Source organism: Salmo salar, chromosome ssa05, assembly GCF_905237065.1.
Source record: "Salmo salar chromosome ssa05, Ssal_v3.1, whole genome shotgun sequence".
Taxonomy (NCBI): domain Eukaryota; kingdom Metazoa; phylum Chordata; class Actinopteri; order Salmoniformes; family Salmonidae; genus Salmo; species Salmo salar.
The window spans coordinates 29,809,941-29,837,035 of record NC_059446.1 but is presented as its reverse complement, the minus strand read 5'-3'; the positions used below and the strand labels follow the sequence as shown (position 1 = coordinate 29,837,035).

At 46.0% G+C, this 27,095-nt stretch overlaps 1 protein-coding gene across 1 annotated transcript in view; it reads right to left on the bottom strand.

Moving 5' to 3' along the window:
* The window catches only part of LOC106604568 (alpha-1,3-mannosyl-glycoprotein 4-beta-N-acetylglucosaminyltransferase B), a 170,378-nt gene that overhangs the window by 17,715 nt on the left and 125,568 nt on the right, over positions 1–27,095 (bottom strand). Inside the window, exons 7-11 of the mRNA XM_045718039.1 lie at positions 22,187–22,262; positions 19,042–19,156; positions 3,284–3,414; positions 2,800–2,907; positions 1,444–1,637 (exon numbers count right to left, since the gene is read on the bottom strand). Of these exons, the coding sequence (XP_045573995.1) occupies positions 1,444–1,637; positions 2,800–2,907; positions 3,284–3,414; positions 19,042–19,156; positions 22,187–22,262 (624 nt within the window). The remainder of the gene's footprint in view (positions 1–1,443; positions 1,638–2,799; positions 2,908–3,283; positions 3,415–19,041; positions 19,157–22,186; positions 22,263–27,095) is intronic.

The window sequence follows — 27,095 nt, the reverse complement described above, 5'->3', positions numbered from 1 at the left end:
CCTAACAGCAGTCTGGACCCCCCCCAGAAAATGATGTCAATGCTTTAGAAGCTTCTGATAGGCTAATTGGCATTATTTGAGTCAATTGGAGGTGTACCTGTGGATGTATTTCAAGGCCTACCTTCAAACTCAATGCATCTTTGCTTGACATTATGGGAAAATCAAAAGAAATCAGCCAAGACCTCAGAAAAAAAATTGTAGACCTTCACAAGTCTGGTTCATACTAGGGAGCAATTTCCAAATGCCTGACGGTACTACGTTCATCTGTACAAACAATAGTACGCAAGTATAAACACCATGGGACCATGCAGCCGTCATACCGATCAGGAAGGAGACGCGTTCTGTCTCCTAGAGATGAATGTTCTTTGGTTTCGAAAAGTGCAAATCAATCCCAGAACAACAGCAAAAGACCTTGTGAAGATCCTGGAGGAAACAGGTACAAAAGTATCTATATCCACAGTAAAACGAGTCCTATATCGACATAACCTGAAAGGCCGCTCAGCAAGGAAAAAGCCACTGCTCCAAAACCGCCATAAAAAAGCCAGACTACGGTTTGCAACTGCACATGGGGACAAAGATCGTACTATTTGGAGAAATGTCCTCTGGTCTGATGAAACAAAAATAGAACTGTTTGGCCATAATGACCATCGTTATGTTTGGAGGAGAAAGAGGGAGGCTTACAAGCCAAAGAACACCATCTCAACCGTGAAGCACGTTGGTGGCAGCATCATGTTGTGGGGGTGCTTTGCTGCAAGAGGGACTGGTGCACTTCACAAAATAGATGGCATCATGTGGAAGGAAAATAATGTGGATATATTGAAGAAACATCTCAAGACATCAGTCAGGAAGTTAAAGCTTGGTCGCAAATGGGTCTTCCAAATGGACAATGACCACAAGCATACTTCCAAAGTTGTGGCAAAATGGCTTAAGGACAACAAAGTCAAGGTATTGGAGTGGCCATCACAAAGCCCTGACCTCAATCCTATAGAAAATTTGTAGGCAGAACTGAAAAAGCGTGTGCGAGCAAGGAGGCCTACAAACCTGACTCAGTTACACAAGCTCTGTCAGGAGGAATGGGCTAAAATTCACCCAACTTATTGTGGGGAGCTTGTGGAAGGCTACCTGAAACGTTTGACCCAAGTTAAACAATTTAAAGGCAATGCTACCAAATACTAATTGAGTGTATGTAAACTTCTGACCCACTGGGAATGTGATGAAAGAAATAAAAGCTGAAATAAATCCTTCTCTCTACTATACTTCTCACATTTCACATTCTTAAAATAAAGTGGTGATCCTAACTGACCTAAAACTGAATTTTTACTAGGATTAAATGTCAGGAATTGTGAAAAACTGAGTTTAAATGTATTTGGCTAAGGTGTTTGTAAACTACCGACTTCAAAAGTATGTGTGTGTATCCAAGCATGTGAGCACACACACACACACCTTTCGATGCGGACGGGCGTGAAGAAGCGGATGCGGATGAAGTCCCCAGCTACAGGAGTGAAGGCCCAGAAGAAGTCCTCTCCCAGGTAGGCCTTCTCCAGGGTGAAGTGCTGGTACGTCTTCAGGCTGGTGGTCACCTCCGCCAGCGGGTTGGCGTGGCCTTTGTGCAGGGTCTGCTTGCCAAAGTCCTTGTCCTGGAATGAATAATTAGACCCAAAGAGGGGGGTTTAGGGAGAAGACATGAAGGTGTTTCTAGATATCATTCTCATATTGACTTTGAGGGTGCAGTTCTAAAGACAGGGATGAATTCTGAATTGAGATCTGGAAGTCTGACTTAAAGGTTCATTTAAATCCTTTAACTATTCCATTTACATGATTTACTTGAAAATGAATGTGAGTCATATTCTCTCATCTCTCCTCCAAGTGGCTTTGGGGTTGAGAGTAACTACATTATTGCTGGCAAAAATGATGAAATTCCACATGGAGAATGTGCAATTTCATGATAAAAGAGAATAGTATATTTCTAACACCAGATAATGTCACAACAAATCTCTGAGAGATGACTTGTATCATTGTAAAATATTTTCAGCTTGCTTATAGGCCTTTGCAACTGTAATTCAAATTCCTTCGATAATGATGATGGTGATAGTGCATCCAATTCATCCCACTCTAGCTGAATGTGTCATAGTTCTAATTGTACCTATCCCTATTCAAATAAACAATTGAATATAATAAATAAAATACTCTTCATCAAATGAGAGTATTTGCTAAATACATGTAAGCATTAATGTATAGAGAGTGGTGAGCTGGCCTGCTTGGTAAAGAATCTCTGAGTTGAGAAAGCCTTGGTCCAGGACGAGCGTATCATTAGTAAATTGATTAGGTTAGACCAGGTTTTCCCAAACTCGGTCCTGGGGATATTTAATGTTGAGTTGGATATTTAAATCAGCTGTGTAGTGCTAGGGCAAAAACCAAAACATGCACCCAGCACCGAGTTTGGAAAACCCTGGGTTAGACTATAGTAGCAATATTCAGGCTGATATCCATTGCCCTTAACACAGTAATCAGAGACATTAAACAAAGTCTTTACAGCTGGAGTCTGTATGGTGACGTGAAATGTATTCCAGTACTGCAGGGCTCAGAGACGTGAAAACTAATATTTGAACATACACAGACTTTAGTTGATAATATGACACATGCACAGTGAGTGGATGCTAGTAAGCCCCATGTATACACACACACACACACACACACACACACACACACACACACACACACACACACACACACACACACACACACACACACACACACACACACACACACACACACACACACACACACACACCTCCATACCTTGAGTTTCTGGATCTTTCCGGCCAGGGAAGAGTGGGTGCCCACATGCTGGAAGAGAGAAGGCTTGAAGCGAATTCTCAGGTTGGCTTTCTGCCTGTCGCAGTGTTTCTGTGTGTGTGACAGGCAGGGGAGAGGTGGGAAAGAGGAGGAGGGAAAGAGAAAGAGAGTATGAGTGTGTGGGAATTGCACCATTTTCTGAGACTGAGACCAGTTTGGAAAGTCATAGTATTTACATGTAACTCCCTGCTTGGATACTCTGTAACAGATCCTTATTTTCAATCTCCCTTGAAGTAATCACTGATCTAACATGACTGGGTCTAAAGGACATTTACATTTACATTTAAGTCATTTAGCAGACGCTCTTATCCAGAGCGACTTACAAAACTCTAGGGCAGCTTGTATCAGGACAGTGGTTACCACAACATATAAGGAAAGGTTTACTTCCAACTGGGCCTAGGTTTACCATGGGGGAGGTTGAACTTACCGCGTCCTTCTCCGGGTTGCACACCTTAACCCACATGATGTGGTCCAGCAACCAATCAATTGGCTTGTCCTTGTAGAACATTAGCATAAACTCAACGATCAGCGACAGGTCCACGGACTTGAACATCTTACCTGAGAAGAGACGATATACAACTTAGTTACAATGCGTGACATCATCAAATAGCACCAAAGGTTGTTCAGCTAGTACCTTGGCCATTTCTAAACGTTTCATCATATCTTGAGCCTATGAAACACTACTTCCCAATTGTAAAGCGTCCCTTAGCTCCTATCCCAAGGCCCTTTGTGAAAATCTGAAAGGTCTGAAAGGATTGGACAGGTTTTTGAAATATGGTTATAACTACATTGCCCTCTGCTAGTTGGACAATTCTATCCTTTCAGATGTATTAGACGGGGGGCCATTTGGAATTGGTGAAAAGTAGAAAGTAGAGTGCAACAAGGACCTAGAACGAAGGCTAAACTTAGCCAATGTGCTCTGAAATTAAATCAGAATGAAACAGAATTGCACACAGACCCTTGAGCGCTGAATTTAATCTAATGTAATTTAATTGTCAGATTAATACTGATTAATGCATTAGAGGCCATTTCATAAAGTCACCAAGTGGGTTAGAAGAGGAAATCATTTTTGGTCAAAACGAGGACGTTTGCAGTATGTTGTTTAAAGGAATTCGATTATTTTACAGGTGTTTAATTGTAATGCTTTGAAGCTCTTTCCACTATAATGTTTTCCAGCTATTATAGTCATTACAAAGACAGAGGATTCCGTTTAGCCAATTACAAGAACAGAAATACCTCATTTTTGCTCTTGTTAGTCCTCATATGAAACATAATCCAACAAAATACACATGCACTCAGCCACCCACCTGTGCACACCCTGAATTAAAAAATTATTCTCCTCTCCTCTCCACATACCTCTCCCCCAGTCTCTCTTTATACCTCCCTACCCCTCTGTACAGGAAACCACTTCTCTCTTCTCACTCCTCTCCTCCATCCCTCTCTCTGGTTACACCATCTCTACTGAGGTCAACACTCTTTCCCTGGTTGAGCTGTAGCATTCACCCTCCCTCGCTATCTCTTCCACCCTCCCTCCTTCCTTCCTTCAGTCCGTCCCTCCCATTACACCATCTCTACCGGGGTCAACTCTCTCTCCTTGGTTGATCTGTGGGCTTGATGAAAAAGCAATGAGAGCGGAGCAGCCTGTTCCTGTCAAGTGGAGGAGAGGAACAAGGGAGTGAGAAGAGAAGAACAACATGGTTACAGTCTTCTCTTTCTGTCCCCACACTCCAGGGCTAGGGCCTTTGTTATTGCAAGGTTTACGATGCCACAGCAACATGGGTTTATGAGAGAGAGAGAGAGAGAGAGAGAGAGAGAGAGAGAGAGACAGAGAAAGCAAGAGCGAGAGAGAGAGCGAGAGAGAGGAGAGGACAGGAGGAGAGGAGAGGAGAGGAGAGGAGAGGAGAGGAGAGGAGAGGAGAGGAGAGGAGAGGAGAGGAGAGGAGAGGAGAGGAGAGGAGAGGAGAGGAGAGGAGAGGAGAGGAGAGGAGAGGAGAGGAGAGGGGGGTAAAGTGCTTGTGTAAGGGAAGGAGTTACAACTCATTAGAATCCCACAGAGAGGTTGAGAGAAAGAGGGATGGAAGGAAGGGAGGAGAGAGAGACAAAGGGGAGGATGGAGCGAGAGATGGGTAGAAACAGAGAGGGTGAAAGGTCAGGTGGTCAAGTGAGAGGAGTTCCGCTAACAGTCATTATAGAACCTGATGGGGAAGAGGGAGTGTAGGAGTGGAGAGATGGACTGTAAGATAGGTGGAGAGGGAGACAGACAGAGTGAGGGAAAGTGGGGCGTTGGGGAAAGGAGAGAGAGATGCCTAACATTCATTACAGGCCTGCTGACAGGGAAAGATTGGGGAGGTGGATGCTGGAAGGAAGGTGTGTGTGTGGAAGGGTGAGAGAGACTCATCTCTTCAGATTGAGTGTAGTCTGGCCCAGGGGTGTGAAGGTGAACGGAAAGGCACTGGAGCGACAAACCACCTTTGCTGTCTCTGCCTGGCCGGTTCCCCTCTCTCCACTGGGATTCTCTGCCTCTAATCCTATTACGGGGGCTGAGTCACTGGTTTACTGGTGCTCTTCCATGCCGTCCCTAGGAGGTGTGCGTCACTTGAGTGGGTTGCGTCTCTGACGTGAACTTCCTATCCGGGTTGGCGCCCCCCTCGGGTTCGTGCCGTGTGGGAGATCTTCGTGGGCTATACTCGGCCTTGTCTCAGGGTAGTGAGATGGTGGTTGAGTTGGTGGTTGAAGATATCCCTCTAGTGGTGTGGGGGCTGTGCTTTGGTAAAGTGGGTGAGGTTATATCCTGCCTGGTTGGCCCTGTCCGGTAGTATAGTCGGACAGGGACACAGTGTCTCCCAACCCCTCCTGTCTCAGCCTCCAGTAATTATGCTGCAATAGTTTATGTGTCGGGGGGCTAGGGTCAGTCTGTTATATCTGTAGTATTTCTCCTGTCTTATCCGGTGTCCTGTGTGAATTTAAGTATGCTTCCTCTAATTCTCTATCTCTTCTCTCGGAGGACCTGAGCCCTAGGACCATGCCTCAGGACTACCTGGCCTGATGACTCCTTGCTGTCAACAGTCCAACTGGTCGTGCTGCTGCTCCAGTTTCAACTGTTCTGCCTGCGGCTATGGAACCCTGACCTGTTCACCGGACGTGCTACCTTGTCACGGACCTGCTGTTTTCGACCCTCTCTCTCTCTACTGCACCTGCTGTCTCTAACTCTGAATGATCAGCTATGAAAAGCCAACTGACATTTACTCCTGAGGTGCTGATCTGTTGCACCCTCTAAAACCACTGTGATTATTATTATTTGACCCTGCTGGTCATCTATGAATGTTTGAACATCTTGGCTATGTACTGTTATAATCTCCACCCGGCACAGCCAGAAGAGGACTGGCCACCCCTCAGAGCCTGGTTCCTCTCTAGGTTTCTTCCTAGGTTCTGGACTTTCTAGGGAGTTTTTCCTAGCCACCGTGTTTCCTCATCTGCATTGCTTGCTGTTTGGGGTTTTAGGCTAGGTTTCTGTACAGCACTTTGTGACATCGGCTGATGTAAAAAGGGCTTTATTGTCACGTCCTGACCAGTAGAGGGTGTAGTTGGGTCAGGACGTGGCAGAAGGGAGTGTGTGTTTTTTATTGTTTCATTGATTTTGGCCGTGTGACTTCCAATCAGGCACAGCTGTAGAGGGTTGTGGTTGATTGGGAGTCACACATAAGTTGCCTACGTTTCCTTTGTGTTTCGTGGGTAATTGTTCTTGTCATTGTGGTTGCACCTGACAGGACTGTGTTGGCTGTCAGTTTTGTTGTTTTGTAAATTGCACAGTGTTCGTTTAATTAAATATGACGAACCCTAACTCCGGCGCATTTTGGTCCACTTCTTCCTCAGACAGCCGTTACAGAATTACCCACCAAACCAGGACCAAGCGTCGGAAGAGGAAGGAGCAGCAGGAGTACAGCGTGATGGACCAATGGACTTGGGAACAGATCCTGGATGGAGAGGGACCATGGACTCAGGCTGGGGATTATCGCCTCCCGCAGTGGGAGATTGAAGCGGCGAGAGCGGAGAGGCGCTATTACGAGGAGAGAGAGCGCAACGAGCGCGAGAGGCAGCCCCAATAAAAAAAAATTGGGGGGGCACACGGGACAGTCGGTGGAGCTGAGGTCGGAACCAGAGCCAGTCGGGATGACATTGGAGGTGAGCGAGGGATATGAGGCAGAGACTGTGACAGGGTTAATGGGGAAATTAGGAGAGAGAGAGATGAGAGAGCTGCTAGTATGGTGCATAAAGTACGGCATTCGCCCTAATGAGCGTGTCGTGGGAATGACGTCACCTGAGGCAGCTCTCCATACTCGTCCTGAGGTGCGTGCTTGTTGTCTGGTAAAGACTGTGCCTGCGCCCAGAAACAGGCCTCCTGCATGTCTTCCCAGCCCTGCACGTCCTGTGCCTACGCCCAGAACCAGGCCTCCTGCATGTCTTCCCATCCTGGTCAAGCCCGTGCCTCCTCCACGGCCAGTCCTCCAGTGGGTCTCCCTATCTGGTCAAGCCCATGTCTCCTCCACGGACCAGTCCTCCAGTGGGTCTCCCTATCCTGGTCAAGCCCGTGTCTCCTCCACGGACCAGTCCTCCAGTGGGTCTCCCTATCCTGGTCAAGCCCGTGCCTCCTCCATGGACCAGTCCTCCAGTGGGTCTCCCTATCCTGGTCAAGCCCGTGTCTCCTCCATGGACCAGTCCTCCAGTGGGTCTCTCCACCCTGGTCCCTCCTGTGCCACCTCCTCAAACCAGGCCTCCAGCGGGTCTTCCCAGACTGGTGAGTCCTCGGCCTGCGCCCAGAGCCAGGCCTCCGTTATGTCTCCCCAGCCTGGTGAATCCTGAGCCGGAGCTGCCAGAGTGGCCAGACTGCCCGGAACTGCCAGAGTGGCCAGACTGCCCGGAACTGCCAGAGTGGCCAGACTGCCCGGAACTGCCAGAGTGGCCAGACTGCCCGGAACTGCCAGAGTGGCCAGACTGCCCGGAACTGCCAGAGTGGCCAGACTGCCCGGAGCTGCCAGAGTGGCCAGACTGCCCGGAGCTGCCAGAGTGGCCAGACTGCCCGGAGCTGCCAGACTGCCCGGAGCTGCCAGAGTGGCCAGACTGCCCGGAACTGCCAGAGTGGCCAGACTGCCCGGAACTGCCAGAGTGGCCAGACTGCCCGGAGCTGCCAGAGTGGCCAGACTGCCCCTCCTGTCCTCCGGCCCAGCCCGAAGGGCCCTCCTGTCCTCCGGCCCAGCCCGAGGGGCCCCCCTGTCCTCCGGCCCAGCCCGAGAGGCCCTCCTGTCCTCCGGCCCAGCCCGAGGGGCCTTCCTGTCCTCCGGCCCAGCCCGAGGGGCCCTCCAGTCCTCCGGCCCAGCCCGAGTGGCCCGTCTGCATCCCGGGGTCTGCACCTTGACGGGGGGGTACTGTCACATCCTGACCAGTAGAGGGTGTAGTTGGGTCAGGACGTGGCAGAAGGGAGTGTGTGTTTTTTATTGTTTCATTGATTTTGGCCGTGTGACTTCCAATCAGGCACAGCTGTAGAGGGTTGTGGTTGATTGGGAGTCACACATAAGTTGCCTACGTTTCCTTTGTGTTTCGTGGGTAATTGTTCTTGTCATTGTGGTTGCACCTGACAGGACTGTGTTGGCTGTCAGTTTTGTTGTTTTGTAAATTGCACAGTGTTCGTTTAATTAAATATGACGAACCCTAACTCCGCCGCATTTTGGTCCACTTCTTCCTCAGACAGCCGTTACATTTATAAATACATTTGATTGGTTGGTTGATTGATTGAGAGAGAGGGGAGGTGAGATGCTGGAAAGAAGGTGTGTGTGTGCATGTGTGTGAGTTAGTGGAAGGGGGTGAGAGTGAGTGAATGAGATATAGAAGGATTACAGAATGAAAGTGTGCCCGCATGTGTGTGTGTTTGTGGGTATGTGCATAATAGCGAGGGTTCTGTGATTGTGTGCTGTCTCTGATGTGGAATTCTGCTTTCATCAGGCAGGTGTGTGACCTGAGTCAGTCACTACATCAAGCAGTAGAGTCAGTCTCAGTGAGTCACTGACTCACAGAATCAGTAGGCTCACTGAACCCAGTATGACCCAGTGACTCACTTAGACTGAGTCTACTGTCTGTTCTCAGAACAGGGCAGCTTACCAATTGAAGAATTTCATCACACTGACCTATGTTATCTAGGGGAATAATATAAGCTAAGTGACGAAGGCATTAAAAGGTCAACACGTACACACCCCCACACACCTGGGGATAACCTCTATAGGCAGCCACACACCTGGGGATAACCTCTATAGGCAGCCACACACCTGGGGATAACCTCTATAGGCAGCCACACACCTGGGGATAACCTCTATAGGCAGCCACACACTTGGGGATAACCTCTATAGGCAGCCACACACCTGGGGATAACCTCTATAGGCAGCCACACACTTGGGGATAACCTCTATAGGCAGCCACACACTTGGGGATAACCTCTATAGGCAGCCACACACCTGGGGATAACCTCAACAGCAGCCACACACCTGGGGATAACCTCTATAGGCAGCCACACACCTGGGGATAACCTCAACAGCAGCCACACACCTGGGGATAACCTCTATAGGCAGCCACACACTTGGGGATAATCTATATAGGCAGCCACACACCTGGGGATAACCTCAACAGCAGCCACACACCTGGGGATAACCTCTATAGGCAGCCACACACCTGGGGATAACCTCTATAGGCAGCCACACACCTGGGGATAACCTCAACAGCAGCCACACACCTGGGGATAACCTCTATAGGCAGCCACACACCTGGGGGATAACCTCTATAGGCAGCCACACACCTGGGGATAACCTCAACAGCAGCCACACACCTGGGGATAACCTCTATAGGCAGCCACACACTTGGGGATAACCTCTATAGGCAGCCACACACCTGGGGATAACCTCAACAGCAGCCACACACCTGGGGATAACCTCTATAGGCAGCCACACACCTGGGGGATAACCTCTATAGGCAGCGACACACCTGGGGATAACCTCAACAGCAGCCACACACCTGGGGATAACCTCTATAGGCAGCCACACACTTGGGGATAATCTCTATAGGCAGCCACACACCTGGGGATAACCTCAACAGCAGCCACACACCTGGGGATAACCTCTATAGGCAGCCACACACCTGGGGATAACCTCTATAGGCAGCCACACACCTGGGGATAACCTCTATAGGCAGCCACACACCTGGGGATAACCTCTATAGGCAGCCACACACCTGGGGATAACCTCTATAGGCAGCCACACACCTGGGGATAACCTCTATAGGCAGCCACACACCTGGGGATAACCTCTATAGGCAGCCACACACCTGGGGATAACCTCTATAGGCAGCCACACACCTGGGGATAACCTCTATAGGCAGCCACACACTTGGGGATAACCTCTATAGGCAGCCACACACCTGGGGATAGCCTCTATAGGCAGCCACACACTTGGGGATAACCTCTATAGGCAGCCACACACCTGGGGATAACCTCAACAGCAGCCACACACCTGGGGATAACCTCTATAGGCAGCCACACACCTGGGGATAACCTCTATAGGCAGCCACACACCTGGGGATAACCTCAACAGCAGCCACACACCTGGGGATAACCTCTATAGGCAGCCACACACTTGGGGATAACCTCTATAGGCAGCCACACACCTGGGGATAACCTCTATAGGCAGGCACACACCTGGGGATAACCTCTATAGGCAGCCACACACCTGGGGATAACCTCTATAGGCAGCCACACACCTGGGGATAACCTCTATAGGCAGCCACACACCTGGGGATAACCTCTATAGGCAGCCACACACCTGGGGATAACCTCTATAGGCAGCCACACACCTGGGGATAACCTCTATAGGCAGCCACACACCATAACTTCAATGCTGAGTTATACAAAACAGCCTTTGAATGCGGTCTTATAAGACAATGCTCAGCATAACATTCCATTTCCATCTGTATTTTATGGAGAGCCATTTAACTATCTGTCATCTTTCCATTTTCTACAATGTTGGCTTAAATCCGAGGTCTAATGTGACTGTATCCATGAATCAACACCTCTCTCTCTCTCTAACAATCCACTCTTTCCTTGCACTCGCATGCACAGCCATACACGCAGATGGCTGCCACCTGATTCTCCCCGATTGAGCCGGCTGCTAGCCCTGTCACGCTGGTTAGCTGCGGAATGCTAATGAGAGCAGAGGGGAGAGAGGGGAGCAGTCGCTAACCACTAGCTAGGGCTCCTAAAAACACCTGAGAGAGCCCCATTGGAGCACAACCCATCAGATTACTGCTCACAAATCCTCCTGTCGCCTAGCCGGAATGATGTATTTAGCGCTGCATGGCTTATCCTGTGAGGGGAATATTGTTATGGTGTGTCTTGGATCATTATCGTCACAGTGACGGCTAATTATCTTATGTAATTGTGTTTTGAGGCAGTCAAACACTGACTGCACTAAGCCTAAAACAGAGGCTGTGTCGCTCTATGACTGGGTAATGACGCATGATGAGTATAGGAGATTGGACACATGAGCACAAACCAGGCAAACCTTCTTGTCGAAATTAATTTCTCCATCTTTAGGGAATAAGAAGCAAAAAGGTAAGAGTATCATTACTCAACCCTCTAGCTATTCCTCCTTTTAACTACCTCTTATGTTTAAAATCTCTTAAAGGTGACAACCTTGAACTCGGTAAGCCTAAATCTTGACATGAGATTTCAAATCAGTCTATTCCCTTCCCTACTCCCTCTCTCATATTCTCAGACAGAAAAAGAGGAATGGAGAACTGAGGTTGGTGTCTTTTCCGTGACCAATGGTGTTGACAGCCCGGCGGCCATGATTCAGCGAGCTGCTCGTTGCGACGGTCGGGAGAAGCGAGCCTGTCGGCTAATCAAAACTCTGGGCGAGTGTGCCTCAGAGCGGCATTCAGTCACGGTTGTCGAACTGGGCCCGCTGTCCCGGGCTACCCGTGAGGACCACGCGCTCCAATTAAATGTGAGTGGAGAGGGGGATAGAGAGAGAGAAAGAGAGGGGGAGAGAAAGAAATAGGAGATAATGAGAGAGAGAGCGATGCAGGGGAGACAGGGAGAGAGAGATGGGAAGGAGAGCGAGAGAATGACAGAAAGAGGGGGAAAAGAGAAAGAGACGCCTCACCTCAATTTCCTCCACGGGAAGCCCGGTTACGAATCTACAGACTAAACTGACAGGCAGACTTTACACGCTTAGCTAAGCACAGCAAGTAACAGCAACGGATATGGCATCCGTCAGAAGCTTATTTGACACGCTTTCGCCAGGCAATGTCAGTCTACAATTTCTACTCAATTGAATGTGAATAGCAATCTGAGCTTTGTTAACCCCCCGTTGTGTTCAGTAATATGGTGTTGTAGCTCAGTTGAGAATTGAATACTGTTGCTTTAAGAATGTATCAGGCACGTTGTGCGTGTACAGAGGTGTGAGGATTGGATGAGTGACGTTTGTACGAGTTGTTAACATGTTGACCTGAAGTAAAGACATTCAGTTTAATTGCACAACAAGCCTCCGTGCATTTGTAACACCCCCCCATTGAAGATAGGCCTCGGAGACAACGTTTAGTCCAGTAGCAACATATTCCATAGACATCTATCATTTTATTAGTCAATTGGCTTCCAATAAACTATTCCCCAATAGGTAGAAGTTGCCTGTGGGCACAGATCTCAGATCAGCTTGCCCTCTCCTAATCTACCCTTAACCATTAGGGGGAGCAATTCGACTGACCGTGTGAGGGGGATTCTCCATGTGTGTGTGTGTCAGAGAGTGAAAGGGAGAGAAATAAGTCTTGTGAATCATGGAGGAGAGAGGGACTATGTCAGAGTGGAAAACTTTGAATAGTCCCCTATTTGGTGAAACACTTAGGGTGGTTCTCTCATAGACAATATAACATATTATAAACTCAGCAAAAAAAGAAACGTCCTCTCACTACCATCTGCGTTTATTTTCAGCAAACTTAACATGTGTAAATACTTGTATGAACATAAGATTCAACTGAGACGTTCCACAGACATGTGACTAACAGAAATGGAATAATGTGTAACTGAACAAGGTGGGGTCAAAATCAAAAGTAACAGTCAGTATCTGGTGTTGCCACCAGCTGCATTAAGTACTGCAGTGCATCTCCTCCTCATGGACTGCACCAGATTTGGCAGTTCTTGCTGTGAGATGTTACCCCACTCTTCCACCAAGGCACCTGCACGTTCCCGGACATTTCTGGGAGGAATGGCCCTAGCCCTCACCCTCCGATCCAACAGATCCCAGACATGCTAAATGGCATTGAGATCTGGGCTCTTCGCTGGCCATGGCAGAACACTGACATTCCTGTCTTGCAGGAAATCACGCACAGAACGAGCAGTATGGCTGGTGGCATAGTCATGTCAGGATGAGCCTGCAGGAATGGTACCACATGAGGGAGGAGGATGTCTTCCCTGTAACGCACAGCGTTGAGATTGCCTGCAATGACAACAAGCTCAGTCCAATGATGCTGTGACACACCGCCCCAGACCATGACGGACCCTCCACCTCCAAATTGATCCCGCTCCAGAGTACAGGCCTCGGTGTAACGCTCATTCCTTCGACGATAAACGCAAATCCGACCATCACCCCTGGTGAGACAAAACCGTGACACGTCAGTGAAGAGCACTTTTTGCCTGTCCGCTCTGGTCCAGTGACGGTGGGTTTGTGCCCATAGGCGACGTTGTTTCCGGTAATGTCTGGTGCACAATTGAGCAAGAGGACAAGTACATTAGAGTGTCTAGTTTCAGAAACAGACATCTCACAAGTCCTCAACTGGCAGCTTCATTAAATAGTACCCGCAAAACACCAGTCTCAACGTCAACAGTGAAGAGGCGACTCCGGGATGCTGGCCTTCTAGGCAGAGTTCCTCTGTCTAGTGTCTGTGTTCTTTTGCCCATCTTAATCTTTTCTTTTTATTGGCCAGTCTGAGATATGGCTTTTTCTTTGCAACTCTGCCTAGAAGGCCAGCATCCCGGAGTCTCCTGGAGAAAGCATCCGAGGGAACAAAACATCACCTAGCACCCCACATCGGCCTCTTGCGAATTGAAGGACATTTATGAAACACAGAGACGAAAGATAAAGTATTTTGCATGTTTTTTTCTTGGTACATTTTTTGAGGAAGCCTGGCTTCCCTTGGCATCCATGAATACACACCACTGCAATACTCGTCTTTCACATTTATCAGAGAACAAAACAAAAGCACACGGTGGTGGCCTCTTGGGGGCTTTTCAGTGGATTCGGTCATTTGTTTTTTACTGATCAGCAGAGAGTCACAAGACACCATACCCCTCTTAAGCTCTGAATGGAAATGTTTGAAATGTCAAAGTCCACAGTCATAAAGTGGAATTCAGCCAGACTATTAGACTATTAGGAGTCCCATGACAAAAACAGACCATCAGAGAAGGGTTAATTTGGGTATTTTCCGCTCATCATTTCAAATCAATCTGCACCATGTTTTTATTTCAGTCATAGATGAGTGCTGAGGGGTAAGGATAATGTATATCACTATTCGTTTTCATCAAAAGACACAATTGACTCTGATACTGAGTTAGTGGGTGTACTTAGAAAGCTTGTCTACATGATAGACCCCATGGGGTCTGTCTGTGTCCGGCACGTGTCAAACCCTGCGGAACAGCGGCTAGGGGATTCTTTGGTTCCGTTTACCTTGGGACCTGGCCCTGTGTTGGCTGTCAAAACCTCTTTACTTTGGGTCGGAAACAACTAGCTCCGCACGAGCCCCGAAAACACACCACATGTGTTCCCCATTTTCTCACCAAAGATAACACAACCACTGAAAAGTTTTGGCTGCATTTAAAATATGTTCCCCTTCAGTTCACTTTAATTGGAAGTTGGAACTGCTCTCACTAACCGAGACTGTGGCCTTGCCTCTAAAATCAATTCAATTTCCTTCAGCTCCAGTCAACAGAGCACTGTATTTTCACATGCCAGCTACCCCACACTGAAAGATTCCGGAAGATATAAGTAATTGATTACTCTCTGCAGTATAATTAGAGCAGAGATCAAATGCAGGTTAAAGCGTTAATTTACTTTGCTGGCTTTAATTCAAAGTGGGTACTTTGAAATGTAGTTCTGAGAAGTTGGAGGGAGCTTAGAAACAACTTTCCTGCCAAGCTGTAGATGTGATTATAACCTTCTGACTAAAATAGCTTACCTTTGCCATTTGTCAGCATTATTCGTATGAATAATCAAGTGGCTTTCGAGCCCAGTGATCAAGTATCAGTGTCCTACTTGTGGGTTCATAGTAAGTCCCTTTTTTGGGGCTGCCTTGGTGAGAATCTTAACTCAGAAATGTTTAACGTTCAGTATTAGAGCACCTGGCTAGTTCTTCTGGCCGTAGTTGGTGACATTGGCCTTTTAGCACACACTCAACAATAGGGTGCTAGGACTAGCTCTTGAGGCTCTAGTCTATTGATGACATAGCTAGGATTGCAAAAATACGGTAACTTTCCCCAAATTCCCTGGTTTTCCAAAAAACCCGGTTGGAAGATGCCTAGAATCAGGAGGGAATAAGCAAGAAATCAACCAGGAGTTCTGGAAAACCTATCCGGAAATTTACCGGATTTTTGCAATCGAAGACGTAGCTCTTTAGCACACACAGGCACTCAACAGTAACGTGGTAGGGCTAGCTCTTTAGGCTGTAGTAACACTGCTTTGGTGACACTGAGGGTGTTTTCATATATAGTCCTCTTTCAAAGAACCGATCTCAGTCCTCTATAAAGTGTACTATGCGGTAAAAAGTCAAAAGAACTCAGTTCTCTTTGTATTCATAGTGACCTTGCCTTTGAATGAGGACTCAACTCTTTTGCCAGTTCACTTCAACTATTTTGTGAACCAAGTCCTCTTTGCATTTACATTGCTATGTTTAGAAAGAAACCAAAATCTTTTTCCAAGTGCAGGACAAGCCATTCAATCAGAATGTGTTATTGGACAGCTAGATATACAGTACCAGTCAAACGTTTGGACACATCTACTCGTTTAAAGCTTTGCACACACTTAGCATTTTCTCAACCAGCTTCATGGGGTAGTCACCTGGAATGTATTTCAATTAACAGGTGTGCCTTGATAAAAGTTAATTTGTCGAATTTCTTTACTTCTTAGTGCGTTTGAGCCGATCAGTTGTGTTGTGACAAGGCAGGGTTGGTATACAGAAGATAGCCCTATTTGGTAAAAGACCAAGTCCATATTATGCCAAAAACATCTCAAATAACCAAAGAGAAACAACAGTCCATCATTACTTTAAGACATGAAGGTCAGTCAAATTTCAAGAACTTTGAAAGTTTCTTCGAGTGCAGTCACAAAAACCATCAATTGCTATGATGAAACTGGCTCTCACAAGGAGAGTGATGGAGTGTTGCATCAGATGACCTGGCCTCCACAATTACCCAACCTCAACCCAATTCAGATGGTTTGGGATGAGTTGGACCACAGAGTGAAGGAAAAGCAGCCAATAAGTGCTCAGCATATGTGGGAACTCCTTCAAGACTGTTGGAAAAGCATTCCAGATGAAGCTGGATGAGGGAATGCCAAGAGTGTGCAAAGCTGTCATCAAGGCAAAAGGTAGTTACTTCAAGAATCTCAAATATAAAATATACACTGTTCAAAAAAATAAAGGGAACACTTAAACAACACAATGTAACTCCAAGTCAATCACACTTCTGTGAAATCAAACTGTCCACTTAGGAAGCAACACTGATTGACAATACATTTCACATGCTGTTGTGCAAATGGATTAGACAACAGGTGGAAATTATAGGCAATTAGCAATACACCCCCAATAAAGGAGTGGTTCTGCAGGTGGGGACCACAGACCACTTCTCAGTTCCTATGCTTCCTGGCTGATGTTTTGGTCACTTTTGAATGCTAGCGGTGCTTTCACTCTAGTGGTAGCATGAGACGGAGTCTACAACCCACACAAGTGGCTCAGGTAGTGCAGCTCATCCAGGATGGCACATCAATGCGAGCTGTGGCAAGAAGGTTTGCTGTGTCTGTCAGCATAGTGTCCAGAGCATGGAGGCGCTACCAGGAGACAGGCCAGTACATCAGGAGACGTGGAGGAGGCCGTAGGAGGGCAACAACCCAGCAGCAGGACCGCTACCTCCGCCTTTGTGCACGGAGGAGCAGGAGAAGCACTGCCAGAGCCCTGCAAAATGACCTCCAGCAGGCCACAAATGTGCATGTGTCTGCTCAAATGGTCAGAAACAGACTCCATAAGGGTGGTATGAGGGACCGACGTCCACAGGTGGGGGTTGTGCTTACAGCCCAACACCGTGCAGGACGTTTGGCATTTGCCAGAGAACACCAAGATTGGCAAATTCGCCACTGGCGCCCTGTGCTCTTCACAGATGAAAGGTTCACACTGAGCATGTGACAGACGTGACAGAGTCTGGAGATGCCGTGGAGAACGTTCTGCTGCCTGCAACATCCTCCAGCATGACCGGTTTGGCGGTGGGTCAGTCATGGTGTAGGGTGGCATTTCTTTGGGGGGCCGCACAGCCCTCCATGTGCTCGCCAGAGGTAGCCTGACTGCCATTAGGTACCGAGATGAGATCCTCAGACCCCTTGTGAGACCATATGCTGGTGCGGTTGGCCCTGGGTTCCTCCTAATGCAAGACAATGCTAGACCTCATGTGGCTGGAGTGTGTCAGCAGTTCCTGCAAGAGGAAGGCATTGATGCCATGGACTGGCCCGCCCGTTCCCCAGACCTGAATCCAATTGAGCACATCTGGGACATCATGTCTCGCTCCATCCACCAATGCCACGTTGCACCACAGACTGTCCAGGAGTTGGCGGATGCTTTAGTCCAGGTCTGGGAGGAGATCCCTCAGGAGACCATCCGCCACCTCATCAGGAGCATGCCCAGGCGTTGTAGGGAGGTCATACAGGCACGTGGAGGCCACACACACTACTGAGCCTAATTTTGACTTGTTTTAAGGACATTACATCAAAGTTGGATCAGCCTGTAGTGTGGTTTTCCACTTTAATTTTGAGTGTGACTCCAAATCCAGACCTCCATGGGTTGATAAATTGGATTTTTTTTGTGTGATTTTGTTGTCAGCATATTCAACTATGTAAAGAAAAAAGTATTTAATAAGATTATTTCTTTCATTCAGATCTAGGATGTGTTGTTTAAGTGTTCCCTTTATTTTTTTGAGCAGTATATTTTGATTTGTTTAACAGTTTTTTGGTTACTACATGATTTCATATGTGTTATTTCATAGTTTTGATGTCTTCACTATTATTGTACAATGTAGAAAGCAGTAAAAATAAAGAAAAACCCTTGAATGAGTAGGTGTGTCCTAACTTTTGACTGGTACTGTACCTACTTACATTTTGGAAGCTAATAGATTGCATTTAGTTAAAATATTAGACATAATAATTGTATTCAGAAGATACTATTAACATGTGCATTTTATTGGTAAAATAATAAATTGCAATAGAATAACTGCAGAATAAATAATGATGTAATTGAAAATTGTACACCCAAAGTATGCTACTGTACTGCCCCTTTAAGAACTAGAAAATATTTTGTAATCTATGTTGCGATTCTCACCGAAGTTCTTGTCTTCTCACACTTTTTAAACCCCACAATCAATAAACAGGGTATGTAGCTATCTTAGCCTATAGATCACATACTCAAACAAATCATCTAAACTAAAACCTAATTTAGGAATTTCTGTGCGTCCTTGACGCACAAAAACAGGACACCTTTTTTCTGCCAAACCTGCATATTATCATCTTCTCTCTTTGTGGCACCTATGTGATGGATAATAATAATAACAAGCGAACTTGGTGAGCTTTGCATTCATATGGTCCTAAAAAAGGGAACCGGACCACGGAATTCAAGCAAACTGCCCTCAGACCACCTCTCGAGATGGTCTCAGCTCGGTTCACTTCGGGGGCTCTTTTGAGGGGTCTGAGTTCCTTTGAAGTGTTCACACTGCACAAAAATTAAGCAAACCAAAAAAATTGTCTGAAAGGGACCAAATGTGAAAACACCCTGAGTCGTTGCTCTTTAACTCACACTAACAACAGTAGCGCTAGGCTAGCTCTTTTGGCACAGGCTGAGGCTTACCGATGAAGCCCAGCTGGGAGAACTCCAAGATCATCCACTCCTCGGAAGGCTGCTGCAGGGCAAAGTTCTTCATCGTGGTGAAGTAATTGGGACGAGCTACAATGTCATCCTCCAGCTGAGGGAGAGAAAAGGGGAGGAAAAGAGTTAAACATTTACTTCCTTTATTAAAGGGGAATTAACGTTACAATTCCCAGTCATTACATTTTATTAAATACTAATAGGTGTAATTTGTAGCAATGGCTTTTTGTGATTGCAAACATATGGCCTGTACTTCTGAATAATTGTAAACTCCGGAAGGGGTCAAAAGCATTACACAAAATAGATGACAGCGTGACATGATGTAATACACATTTGTATGGTTCAGCATACAGTACACAGTGCCAGTCAAAAGTTTGGACAATCCTACTCATTCCAAATTCTTATTAGAATTTTTTTTACTATTTTCTACATTGTAGAATAATAGTGAAGACATCAAAACTATGAAATAACATATATGGAATCATGAGGTAACCAAAAAAAGTATAAAACAAATCAAAATATATTTTATATTTGAGATTCTTCAAATAGCCACCCTTTGCCTTGATGACAGCTTTGCATACTCTTGGCATATTCTCAACCAGCTACATGAGGTAGACACCTGGAATGCAATTAACAGGTATGCCTTGCTAAAAGTTAACTTGTGGAATGTATTTACTTCTTAACGAGTTTGAGCCAATCAGTTGTTTTGTGACAAGGTAGGGTTGGTATACAGAAGACAGCCCTATTTGGTAAAATACCAAGTCCATATTATGGTAAGAACAGCTCAAATAAGCAAAGAGAAACTACAGTCCATCATTACTTTAAGACACTCTTCAAGCGCAGTCGCAAAAACCATCAATTGCTATGATGAAACTGACTCTCATAAAGACCGACACAGGAAAGGAAGACCCAGAGTTACCTCTGCTACAGAGGATACATTTATTAGAGTTACCAGCCTCAGAATGTGCAGTCCAAATAGGTGAACAGATGATCTCTCCATGTGTGGTTACCATCGTGAAGCATGGAGGAGGAGGTGTTATGGTGTGGGGGTGCTTTGCCGGAGACAATGTCAGTGATTTATTTAGAATTCAAGGCACACTTAACTAACAGGACAATGACCCAACACACATCCAGGCTGTGTACGGGCTATTTGACCAAGAAGGAGAGTCATGGAGTGCTGCATCAGATGACCTGGCCTCCACAATCACCCAACCTCAACCCAATTGAGATGGTTTGGGATGAGTTGGACCGCAGAGTGAAGGAAAAGCAGCCAGAAAGTGCTCAGCATATGTGTGAACTCCTTCAAGACTGTTGGAAAAGCATTCCAGGTGAAACTGGTTGAGAGAATGCCAAGAGTGTGCAAATCAAGGCAAGGCAAACTTTTTTGGTTACTACATGATTCCATATGTGTTATTCCATAGTTTTGATGTCTTCAGTATTAGTATACAATGTAGAAAACAGTAAAAATAAAGACAAAACCCTTGAATGAGTAGGTGTGTCCAAACTTTTGACTGGTACTGTATTTCCAATTAAAATGACTTAATTGCTTCATGTGTATTCTAAACCAATAAAAACGATGTCCTTTATCCCCTAAAAAAAATCTTTAAAATTAGCTTCAAACGAGTCAGTAGACTTAAACAGGAGATGAAACACACAACTACCAAAGACCTCCCGGTCAACTGCAACTAATTAACATGAATAAAAAAAATAAAGAAATTAAAAAAGACATCTGGACAGCCTGCCGTGGTGAGAGGAGTGACAGCTGCTCTGTGTGTCACAAAACAGATGAGGTGATTCTGAAGAAATAAACTGTCACATGCGCTCTTCTCCTCTCCTTTCTGAGGCGAGGCTCCAAAACTGGGACCACGCAACTCCTGTCACTTCCCATCTCACCCTGCTTCCTTCTCACCCCCTCTTCTCCCGCCGTGAGTGGAAACCGAGGTGGAGACAGCCCGGATACATGTTTTGTGAGTCGCATGCCACGCCAGGGTGATACATTGGGCTGCAACAGATGGCCGTTACCCTATCCCCAGCCGGTGGCGGAATAAACACGGCTGTTTCCATCAGTTTCTATCCCAGTGGCTAAAGTCTGCCCGGTAATGAGGAGCGGCAGTTTGTTCAAGCACCTGTTACATGTGTTGATTTAAACCTGTGTTTGAACCAGTCTGTTTTAATATATTCTAGTGTCAATTCCAATAAATATGGAACATCTAGGTTTTAAAAGTAGAAAAGGGACGTTGAAAGGTGAGTAGCCCCTGATTTTACTGCTATTTTAACATGGCCTCCTGTTTTCTCTAAGGAGTACAAAGGCACATTGTGAATGAGATCAGAACACATCTCTCCAGGGGACGGGAGTCATTCAGACAATATGTCAGAGCAACACAGAACCAAATGTTTCTGTGCTCTCATCAAAGCACACAATGTCACATGGAACAAGCGTTGGCGCCTGAGCCATATGCTACACATGCGTTGCATTCCCTCAGTCTCGTCTTCAATGGATACAGATTGTCTTCTTGTTCCGAAGACGCTTTGATGGAAGCCTAGTGGTGTGTCAACATATCCTCATACATTATGGGCAGGAATGAGAGACGGCTGATGTTTTACAGCAGCAGGAAGACGGTAACCAAATCCCAACCTAATCACAACGCTCCCTCCTAATCTGCATCTGCCTAACAGAGTTTGCATCTTTCCACTTCCTTCCCCGGCTGGGAACTAACGTGGAAGTGATTACCCTGCCCTTCACCAGAGGAGAACCTCCTTGAAGTTCAGAGCGAGTTGAGCTGTCAAAATACACAACCGCATCGAGTGTTAATGTCAAAATGCAAGCGTTCGTCGGGTCTCACGAATGCAGCCCCGGCTGTGGGAGACGACTGAGGCTAATTTATGGCATGTCACCCTCACGATAGGTCTTGCGTGGAAAATGAAGTGAAGTGGAGTGCCACCTGCTCGAAGGTTATGTGCAATGGCTGCCCTGTGAGCAACGTAGTTCCATGCACGGACAACTATTATTCCCAGAACAAACAGTTCATAGTGTTTACACACTTCCAGATTCTCATTTTACACTGCAGAATGTACTAATTTCTTAAAACAGTAAACAGATGCATACTGGAAGATTGAGGTTTTGTACCTGCACATAGTAGGTCCCTTTAGACTGGGCATACATCATGAGGAAGCAGTAATCCAAATTCTGCTTCGTTCGCCATCTGGAGAGGAAGAGGAGAGTGACGGGGGGTGTGGTTAGATTCACAAACCCAAACATACACACACACACACACATACACCCACACGCACAAATTCACGTACACGGATGCACAAAGGCACTGCACTCGTACACACACACACACACACACACACACACACACACACACACACACACACACACACACACACACACACACACACACACACACACACACACACACACACACCAACGCATGATCCACATTCAAACCAGAGCCTATGTTTCTTGACATCACACAGAGGGAATTCAAACAACGTCCACCTATTTCATTGACATTCAGGCCTGGACACAGCCAGTAAAGACACATTGTGTCACTCTAGCATAACTCGGACACATGTTCTGCATCTGAATTCATAACGTAGGAACTCTATTGTCGTTTGAGTCAATATATACGGAAACCATAACCTTCTCTTCTAAGCGGGGCACTAACCCAGTTCCTCTGTCCTCTTGTAAGAGGAGCAGCTGGAGGTGGATTAGTGGCTCCTGATTCAGATTAGGAGAAGAACATGAGGTTGTCTTTGTCACTGGATATCAATGAGATGTTGAAAATGGAGAGGAAGGAAAACAACCCTGTGCCAAGTTACTGTCTTCAGACAGACAGACAGACAGACAGACAGACAGACACACAGACACACACACACACGGTCCATCGGTTATCAAAACAAGCCGGTCATATGATAATCTATCCCCATTTACTAACACATGTCCTCCAGGAAGTGAGTGACTCGATTAGCTATGCCTATGGGAACCAAACATATGAACCTCAAGCGCACGCACACACACACACACACACACACACACACACACACACACACACACACACACACACACACACACACACACACACACACACACACACACACACACACACACACACACACACACACACACACACACACACACACACACACACACACACACACACACACTTTTTGGATGAGACAGACACACAGAGTAACTTATATAAACACACCATGATGAAAAGGGGTATGGGTAATATGAGCCCACAGCCTACACACAACAAATCACCACGCAGGAGAAATAACAACACACTGACTAGAGCAGCCATACAGCAGGCAGCAACTACTACACCAGGAGAACAATGCCCCTGAACTCAACGTACTTCTCATCGTTTCATCCAATAAAAGACGGCCCTCCGGCAGCACAAGTCCTGAGATCTGTTCGCCCATTCAAATCTTACAATAACACCATGTGCAATGGATTCAGAGAGATAGACTGAAATAGTAGCCTAAATCATTTACATTGTGACTCATAAGATACAGCTATTGTTGGAGGTGAACAAGGTAGCCAATGATGTCCACAATGTACTCTGAGAACACATTGAAATCTATGCCTATAAAAGAAAACAATTATGGTTGATTAGGGTCAGATTCTGCCAAATTGAGATATACAAAAACGCTGTGTAAACGCTGTGTAAACATTCAAAACCAATAGCTGCCGTCTTTCTAATTGGTTGATAAGCTTTATGAATCTCAGCTGTGCCCGGGAGATAGGCTTGATGACGCACCACATCACATGCACAATACACATTATGTGGTTCTTTCCCCTAGTGCCTTTTTCCCCATCTGGTAAATGGACGGTACACGTACCATGGGGAGGCCCATGATAAGACACAAAGAAATCCATTCTTACCCTACCACTCCTTAAGCTATCAGTTTCACTGGGTTTCAACAAATAGTAAAGTGTTTTCCCCTAATGTGCCATTAAGATGTGGAAGGTCAGTTTAGAGATGAATGATAATGGTATAGCACTTTAATTCCATCTCAAAGTGATTACCATTATCTGGGGAGTTACTCAACCCTTCCTCATTCCATGTTTTAATAAAGTGACATTACACTTATGAATGAAAATGTGTCCAATTATTTTTAACCTCAAAAGTGGACTCATGCCAAGATGAAACCACGTCCCATCACATTGGTTGTGTAGATCCAGCTATGTGCCTCTACCCCAAATGAATGGAAAAGATTAGCACCATCTAATTCCCTGGTTTTCCTGCTTTTAATTTGTGTTAAGCCTTTCTATTTTTTGGGGTTAGAGGCATATAGCCGGATCTACACAACCAATGTCGTGGGACATCTTAACATTAGACATCTGACAAACTTTGATTTGAAAGTGTAATGTCCCTTTAAGTCAATGTGGATAAGGAACATAAGTCTGTACTGTTCTGTGCCTCTGTAGCCCTGCCTAGGATCACTGTACGACGGCGGACCACCCTGTGCACACCAGACTGTGTTTGACTCGACAGGCAGCAGCTACAAGCTTCCGTACATCCTAAACATACCACTGTGACAAATTGTCAGATGTAACACACACGAAAACACAGACCCTTGGAAATGTTACCAAAGAACTGTAAAACTTTCTCAGATCTCCGCTGTGCTCCCAGATGTGTGGGCTAACAGTGACGCCTGCACGCGCACACACAGACACACAGACAGACACACAGACAGACACACACACACACACACACACACACACACACACACACACACACACACACACAGACACACACACACACACACACACACACACACACACACACAGACACACAGAGACACAGAGACACAGAGACACACAGACACACACAAAATGGGGGAGCATGCCCAAAAACATACAACATACACATGATCACACATAAGCACATGCACACACAGGACACAGAACACACACCCTGCGCAGGGCTAAACCCCATTATTCCATTTCAACAGCTTAACCTCCCCAAATATCACCCAGTGAGATAGAGTTTTGACAATTAATAAAAAAGCTTCTAACCACAAACTTAACCACCCCAATTGAATAACAATATCAATCTGCAACGCCTGCCACATGGTTAGTTGACAAAGGGAGTTACACGGTAGTATTTAGCTTAAATTCATTTTCTTGTCTTTTTGAGAAGCAAGCAGGTGGTCCATTTTTACAAGTGCACCCTAGGGCGTCCCCGACAGATGAGCACTTAAAATGCAGGGTCACGTTCCTAGGTGCTTGTTCTACATCTTCACCCAGAGAGAGCATTAGGGAAGTTGTCACGGTAGTGCAGTCTGCAGAGGGTAAATATTTGTATTTATTGTTAACGTTTAACAGTGTTTGAGTATTTATTTAAACTTTATTTTGACAGAGAGTTATGCTGAGACCAAGGTCTATTTTGCAGATGAGCCCTGTATACACACCAATACACATCAACACAAGAACAATACAACATCAATACAACATCAATACAACACCAATACACATCAACACAAGAACAATACAACATCAACACAAGAACAATACACATCAACACAAAAACAATACAACATCAATACAACATCAACACAAGAACAATAGAACATCAATAGAACAGCAATACACATCAATACAACATCAAAACATATCAATACAACATCAATACAACATCAACACACACCAATACAACATCAATGCACATATCAGATCCAATTCTATACACTGAATACTTATCTACTGTAAGTATCTGCGTTACAATTCGATGTTTACATGTTTTTCTATACCTTTACTTTAAGCATTCATTTGCAGGCTATGTATATACCACAAGTATTCATTAAGCCACATAAATATGATTCTCCAAGTGCTTCCCAATTCTTCCTCAACCTGGCTTCCTGCCTCCTCCTCTCTCTCTGTCTTTCCACACTATCTTGTATCAGTCCATTTGATGTGAGGGATGTGTACCTGCTCCACCCGTCTTGTCCTCCTCATGCATTATGAAACAGTGTCTCAGCACAGCCTGTCCACATGTCACAAACAAGCAACCTTTACTGAACACGGACCTGGTTTCCTCTGCTTCTCTCAGAATACAGGCCAAGGAGCAAGATTGCAAATGCAGTCTGTTTTGTCCTGAATTTGAGTTGACACACATAGACAACACATTTGCACTTAGTGATGAAACAGTTCAGTACAGAATGTCTACACACAAACCCATAACCATCCCACCCACCCACCCACCCACCACCCACCACACACACACCCTATAGGAAGCCTATCCATCCTGCAGTCCCCTCCTGGTACAGGGCCACTTGGTTAATCGATAGGGAACATTGTCTCATTCTCCTTGGTGAGGGCCGCGATTCTCCAACAATGATAGAGGGAGGGGAGATGAGAGAGTGAGAGAGGGAAGAGGAGAGCGAGGATGAGGGGTGAGTAAGACATGGCTCCCGGAGCGAATCGATCGAGGGGCTCTGATTGAGCGGGCCGGACAGACAGCCTTTAATCTCAATAGACTGGTTGTGTCATCAGACCACTTCTTCTATTGTGCTGCTAAGCCCCCAGCCCAGTGCTGCGGCAGCTACAAAGTCATACTGATGACTATAGAGTGCTAACGTTATGAAATTCATCCAATCAACAAATTGCATCACATCAATGTCTCCCTGAGAACATGACACCAAAGCAAAGCACAGACCTTCACATAAGATGCATGATCCTCACCAATGCACACATCAATTAAACCCTGTTACACACTAATCAGATTAAATATACAACCTACACAAAAAATACTATATGAATAAATTAAATGAAATAGGCCTTCCATCTCATCTTACAGACAGAGAGACAGATTGTTTGCGTGACAATAATAGTTTAGAGTATCTGGGCTGATTTGATATTGATTCGTCATCTCTCTGTCCGTCTGTCTGCCTGATGCGGGATTGATTCGTCTGCCTGGTTGATCTGCCATTGCTTTACTTGGTCAGGATGATCTGGGAACAATTAGTCCATTAGCCCGATCTGCCATGAGTTTGTCTTTAGGGGGAAACCTTGCACTCTGTTC